This window comes from Triticum urartu, chromosome 3A (genome assembly GCF_056163025.1).
Source record: "Triticum urartu cultivar PI428250 chromosome 3A, HENAU_Tu73, whole genome shotgun sequence".
Classification (NCBI taxonomy): domain Eukaryota; kingdom Viridiplantae; phylum Streptophyta; class Magnoliopsida; order Poales; family Poaceae; genus Triticum; species Triticum urartu.
In genome coordinates, this window is record NC_141875.1 from 613,377,218 (window position 1) to 613,384,420 (window position 7,203).

The 7,203-nt window shown below is 52.9% G+C and overlaps 1 protein-coding gene across 1 annotated transcript; it reads right to left on the bottom strand.

Annotated features, from left to right (window-relative positions):
• Positions 1-3,852: 3,852 nt before the first annotated feature.
• On the bottom strand, positions 3,853-4,731 carry LOC147980799 (uncharacterized). The gene has a single exon (XM_087515763.1). It carries the CDS (start codon positions 4,729-4,731, stop codon positions 3,853-3,855), a length of 879 nt encoding a protein of 292 aa, XP_087371889.1.
• Positions 4,732-7,203: the final 2,472 nt, after the last annotated feature.

Genomic DNA, 7,203 nt, shown 5'->3' on the forward strand with positions numbered 1-7,203 from the left:
TTTAACCTTCTTCAAGGACCGGCTGTAGTCAAATTCGATTCAACTAAAGTAGGAGAAACAAACACCCGCCAGCCACCTTTATGCAAAAGTAGTTGCATGTCAGTCGGTTCAACACCCCCCCACAGTCGAAGCGTCGGTGTCGGTGATGCAAAGACTGGAACGGAACTCCTGGAATGCAGCGGTTGGAAGCCCCTTGGTCATAATGTCGGCAAACTGTTGGGTGGTCGGTACATGAAGAACACGAAGCTGACCCAACTAAACCTTCTCACGAACGAAGTGAACATCAAGTTCAATGTGCTTGGTGCGCTTATGCTGCACCGGATTCACCGCTAGATAGGTGGCCGAAACATTATCACAGAAAACCACCGTAGCTTTCGGGATCAAGACCCGAAGTTCGCCAAGTAGTTAACATAACCAACATGTCTCGGCAACAACGTTGGCAACAGCACGGTACTCAGCCTCAGCACTCGAGCGAGAGACGGTGGGCTGCCTATTAGAGCACCATGAGATGAGAGAGTCGCCGAAGAAGACACAATATCCCGACGTAGAGTGTCGAGTGTCGGGGCAACTGGCCCAATCCGCATTAGTGTAAGCAAACAGCTCGGTGGAGGCGGAGGCGCGAAGACGAAGACCAAATGTCGGTGTGCCACGACTGAACCATACAATGCGCTTGACCAAAGACCAGTGAACATCACGAGGCGAGTGCATGTGTAGGCAAACCTGCTGCACGGCAAACTAAATGTCTGGTCTGGTGAGCGTGAGGTACTGAAGAGCACCAACAATACTGTTGTAGAGAGCAGCATCTGTGGCAGGTTGTCCAGCAGTGGCAGAGAGCTTCGGCTTGGCTTCGACAGGAGTGGCAACAGGTTTGCAGTTGGTCATACCAGCACGATCCAAGAGATCAAGAGCATACAGTCCTTGACTAAGGAAAAATCCGGAAATGTCACGTCGCACATTGATGCCGAGGAAGAAGTGCAGGGCGCCCAAGTCCTTAAGCCGAAACTCAGAACCAAGACGGCCAATGATGTCGCGAAGTAAGTCCGCACGAGAGGCGGTGATGACAATATCGTCAACATAGAGAAGAAGCATGGCGACATGATCGGCTCGATGAAGCACAAACAGCGACGTGTTGGAGGTGGTGCTGCAAAAACCGAGAGCAGTGAGGAATGCTACAATGCGTTGATACCATGCACGGGGTGCCTGCTTCAGACCGTAGAGAGACCGTGATAGCAGGTAAACATCGTCAGGCCGAGAAGGATCGACAAAACCAGTAGGCTGCTGACAGAGAACACGCTCCTGAAGATTACCATAGAGGAAAGCGTTGTTGATGTCGAGCTGATGAACAGGCCAATTACGAGATGCGGCGAGCTGAAGAACAACACGAAACGTAGCGGGTTTGACGACCGGGGAGAAGGTCTCTGAGAAGTCGACACCGGCACGTTGTGCAAAACCTCGAACAACCCAATGGGCCTTGTACCTGTCCAGAGAGCCATCGGGAAGAAGCTTATGCCGAAATACCCACTTGTTGGTGATGATGTTGGTGCCAGGGGGCGGGGGACTAACGTCCAGGTCCGCTTGACAACGAGAGCATCGTACTCAGCATGCATAGCTGCTAGCCAGTGCGGAATGCACCGAGCGCGGTACTGGAGAGATGACCGTGACGTTGAGATTGTGATAGTGAGGGTTCGATTGATAGATCACGTCTTTAGCACGCGTCACCATGGAGTGATGAGGCGGCGGAGGCGGGGGCCGAGCCCGTCGTCGAGGCGGAGGCACTACCACGGAAGAGGACGAAGGCGGAGCCGTGGGAGAAAAAGCAGGTGAGGCGGCGGTCGAAGCCTCAGGCGAGACCGCAGACGGCGGCGTCAAGGCTGCGGGCAAGGCCGCAGGTGGCGAAGAGGCGTCCACGAAGGAGACCGCGGGTGACGGTGAAATGACTGCGGGCGAGGCCACGGGTGGCAGAGATGAGACCGCGGCCGAGGCAGACGAGTCGGCAGGCGAGGCCACAGGCGACGCGGGGGCGGGCAAGGCCGCCGCCAATGTGGGTGCTGGTGAAGTAGTAGAGGGCCCGGCCGAGACACCTCCTGGGCCAGGCCAGCGAAAACTGGCGCCGAAACCCAAAGGAGTGAGGCCATCTCCACCTGAGCTGACCAGACCAGCTGGAGCGGGAGCCGAAGCTAGGGGAGGCGAAGCCTGGAGGGGCGAGGCCGGCTCCGCCGGAGCCGGAAAGGGAGGCCCCGCCGAGGGACCCATCAGGGATGCACGGGGTCGTGGCGGAGGAAGCGCAAGGGCTCCACGAGGCCGTCGAGGGAGAACATCCAGAGACGGAGCTGTTGTCGGTGTAGCCTGCTCAAAGGGAAAAACAACCTCATCAAAGTTAACATGTTGCGAGACAAACACACGACGAGAAACCAGGTCATAGCAGCGAAATCCTTTTGTGTTTGGTTGGTAGCCGAGAAAGACCCAGGAGCAAGCTTATGTGGGTGGTGGCGGTGATGTTGGGGTAACACAAACAAACAAAGACATGAAGATCATCGTAGGAAGGGGAGACCCGAACAGGAGATGATGAGGTGTATAGCTCCATCGCGGTTTGCATGGTCGGATGTTGAGAAGTAGAGTGGCAGTGGCAAGAGCATCGGGCCAAAACTGGGCGGGCATGTGTGCATGGAAAAGCAGTGCACGAACACTCTCATTGAGGGTACGAAGAACACGTTCAGCACGACCATTTTGTTGGGAGGTGTATGGACATGTAAGGCGGAAAACAGTGGCATGAGTGGAGAGAAGATGTCGAATGGCGAGATTATCAAATTCTTTTCCGTTATCCATTTGAAGGTGAGCAATGGTGCGATGAAAGTGGGTGTGGACATAAGCATAAAAGGAGTGGAGAGTGGAGGCGACGTCGGATTTATGGCGTAGCGGAAAAGTCCAAGTGAAGTGAGAAAAATCATCTGAAATCACAAGATAATATGATAAGCCCGAATTACTAGGCACTAGAGATGTCCAAACATCACAACGAATAACATCAAAAGGAAAAGTGGCTATTGATGTAGACGAAGTAAACGGCAAGCGAACGTGTTTTCCTATGCGGCAAGTATGACAAGTATCAGCCGCCGATTTATTACATGAAAAAGAGAAGGTGCTCAAAATTTTGTGAAGAGCGTCGGCGCCGGGATGACCAAGTCGAGCATGCCAAAGCGAGATATCCGCATGAAGAGCAACCGGGCCGCGACTCGTCATAGGACCACATGGGTAGAGATCGTCGGGGGAATCACATCAGTGTAGAACCCTCCGGGAGCTAGCATCCTTAACAGAGAAACCAAGAGCGTCAAACTCAACAGTGACAGGATTTTCACGAGTAAGAGTTTTAACAGAGCATAGGTTTTTGATTAAGGATGGTGAAACAAGCACATTATTGAGAGTAAGAGACGAAGAGGGAAACGGAAGAGAAGATGAACCGTGATGAGTGATGGGAAGAGAGGAGCCATCACCCACCATGATGCGAGAGTTGAAGGGATAGGGGAGGCATGGGAGAGGATACCGGGGCTGCAGGCCATGTGAGCAGCGGTGGCCGATGTCCATGTACCAATCGCCGCCTCCGTTGTAGGTTCTCGGCGAGGGTGCAGCATGAAGGGCGGAGAGGAGCGTCGGGTCGTAGACCAGAGGGGCACCACCATATGCGTCGTAGCCTGAGGGACCATCGTAGGCCGAGGAGCCACTGTAGGACACGGCGTTGCCGTACGCCACGGGAGCCGGCGCGATCAGCAGCGCCTGATGAGAAGACGGCCGTGGTCCGAGGATGCCCGGAGTGGGAGGACGGGGAACGGGCATGGAGTAAGCATGCACAACGCCCGTCTAGGGATTGTACCCCGAGAGCCATGGTGGAGGAGGAGCGGCCGTGGTTGCCGCGGGAGGGCATTGCGCCATGTTGGCATTGCGGCCTCGACACCCACGGCCCTTCTGCTTGCGGCCACCAGCGGGCGTGGGCGCAGGCGCGGGTGGCGGGGTCGGAGGAGGTGCGCGCGGCATTGGCGGAGTGCCATGGCCAGCGGCGAGGCCGACGTGGAGGGCGGCGTGGGTCGCCTGCCGGGCGGTGTGACGGAGACGCTTCTCCTCCATGCGAAGGTATGTGACTGCCTTCGCGTACGTCGGCGTGACGAGAGAGAGGTTGGCGGCGGACTGGCCAAGGTCGAGGTGGAGGCCGCGGAGGAGGTTAGTGAGGAGGACGAAGTCGTCAATGGTCATACCGACGTCGCGTAGCTCGTCGGTGAGGACCTTCAGCCGCGTGCAGTACTCATCGATCGAAAGATCGTTTTGCTGCATGGTGAAGAACTCCCCTTGAAGAAAGACGCGGCATTGGAGTTGATTGTCGAGGAAGAGATCACACAAGCGCGTCCACATAGCATAAGCCGACGGGTCACGATAGTTGACCAAGTTAAAGAGACCGCCGGAGATGGTGAGGAAGAGCCACTTGATGATGCAGGCGTCCACAGCAAGCCACTCGTTATCGTCCTTCATGTCGCGGAAGTCGACGCTCCCGTCAACATGCTCGATGAGACGATAAGAGCGGAATAGTAACGCGAAGTAGGTGTGCCACGCGTTGTAGGATGGCGAGTCGAGGTCGAGAATGACGGGTACGTGGTCTTTGATGTGGAGCTTGTTGAGGCGGTCGGAGGTGAACATGGCACCGGCAAAAGAACCGGCATCGGATGGGTCGGCCTTGGAGCGGGACATGGTGGCGTCGGGTGATGGGAGTGAAAACCTTGCCGGCGTGGAAGGCTTACCGGGGTGGAAACCTTGCCGGGGTGGAAACCTTGCCGGGGTTAAAGCTTGCCGGGGTGAGAGCTTGCCGGCGTGGAGAGCTTGCCGGGGTGGAAAGCTTGCCGGGGTGAGAAGATGCGGCGATGGCTGTAGAGGAACAGCGGCGGTGGCACTAGGGTTTGGGGAGAAGGGAGCAGCGGCGGCTGTGGGAAGAAGGGAGCAGCGGCGGTGTAGGGTTTTGGGTAGGAGGAGGCAGCGGCGGCTATGGTAGAGGTAGCGGCGGTGGCGTTAGGGTTTGGAGTTGGTGGCAGCGGCGGCTACGGGAGAGCACGGCGGCTGCGGGTTGCGGAAGCGAGATGAGATCGCGGTAAAACTGATACCATGTAGAAAGGATATGCAGTGCAACTCAATTGTATTCTGGGGAGTCGATCACAATATATACACAGAATGTCTTGTGTGACAAGGAAACTAATCCTACCATATCTCTAGGAGTCAACTATACAAGGCTAGAGATGATAAAAATAGCAATACAAATATGTCGCGTTCAACATGTACTCCTCTACAGAAAACGAAGACAATTTTGGAAGTCATTCAATGTCATTACCTCTAATTTCGTTGTGTTAAAGTTTCATAAAAAATGTCGCACGTACCAGCAAGTCAAATATCTGATAAAGATGGCAAACTAGTTGTGTGAAGCATCCCAATGCTCCAAAGATGATTTTGATTCCCATTGTTTTGTCAGGATCGATTTGCTGCAAAACAAATATTCCCAAGACACAGAAGAGGGTCATGGCAACCACGACATAACCCTTTTGAAATAGACGGTTAGCAGATCAAAAATCTCAATAAAGCATATAAATATGTGCTAGCCAAGAAGTACGTACTTTGAGGTTTTGCCGCCGATGCGCATAGAAGAAAACCAGACAGTGTAAATTCGACACAAGGGAGCACAGATTGCTCATGATCAAATCCACACTTCTATCTCTCCTTAGAACTGCTAACCTATATAATACCCACACAATACTATTAAGGAGTCCAGCAACCATAGACTTTGTGTTGAAAAGTTTGGTTGTGCTTTCAAACTGTCCTCCATTAAATAAATGATAGAGAGCAGGAGTCAACGCAAGTACAACTGCAGTCGTACCACCGAGAACTGAAGAGATGATCTCGATGGCTTTCCATGTGCCCTGATAAATTAGCAGAACTATGAATCAGTTGAACAAATACTATGATCACATATTTATTTTAAAAAGTGCAGAGTTTCCACTTCCAACCAAGCAGTGAGATAAACACGACCATATTCATCGATCAGATGAAAGCCAACAACGGTGAGACACGGCACTCCTCTAGCCTCTAACTTGATTATTTTTTAAACACGAGAAAGAATATTTTCTCATTGCATTGATTAAGAAGATTGCTGCCCAGCTAATGTGATGCCCCCGATTCAATCGTACGCTAATCATACACGCAAACATGTACAATCCAGATCAGGGACTCACGGGAAGATATCACAACACAACTATACAAATAAAATTAGTCATACAAGCATCATATTACAAGCCAGGGGCCTCGAGGGCTCGAAAACAAGAGCTCGATCATAGACGAGTCAGCCGAAGCAACAATATCTGAGTACAGACATAAGTTAAACAAGTTTGCCTTAAGAAGGCTAGCACAAACTGGGATACAGATCGAAAGAGGCGCGGGCCTCCTGCCTGGGATCCTCCTAAACTACCCCTGGTCGTCGTCCGTGGGCTGCACGTAGTAGTAGGCTCCTCCAGTGTAGTAGAAGTCGTCGTCAACGGTGGCGTCTGGCTCCTGGGCTCCATCGTCTGGTCGCAGCAATCGGGTATAGGAAGGGGGAAAAGGGGGAACAAAGCAACCGTGAGTACTCATCCAAAGTACTCGCAAGCAAGGAGCTACACTACATATGTATGCATTGGTATCAAATGGAATAAGGGTATCATATGTGGACTGAACTGCAGAATGCCGGAATAAGAGAGGGATAGCTAGTCCTTTCGAAGACTACGCTTCTGGTAACCTCCATCTTGCAGCATGTAGGAGAGAGCAGATGGTAAGTTCACCAAGTAACATCGCATAGCAATATCCTAACCGATGACCCTCCCCTCGTCGCCCTGTGAGAGAGCGATCACCGGTTGTATCTGGCACTTGGAAGGGTGTGTTTTATTAAGTATCTGGTTCTAGTTGTCATAAGGTCAAGGTACAACTCCAAGTCGTCTTGTTATCGAAGATCACGGTTATTCGAATAGATTAACTTCCCTGCATGGGTGCACCACATAACCCAACACGCTCGATCCCATTTGGCCGGACACACTTTCCTGGGTCATGCCCGGCCTCAGAAGATCAACACGTCGTAGCCCTACCTAGGCACAACAGAGAGGTCAGCACGCCGGTCTAAATCCTATGGCGCAGGGGTCTGGGCCCATC

Excerpts from the sequence above, each read along its gene's own strand:
- LOC147980799 (XM_087515763.1), bottom strand. The coding sequence starts at position 4,731 with ATGTCCCGCTCCAAGGCCGACCCATCCGATGCCGGTTCTTTTGCCGGT.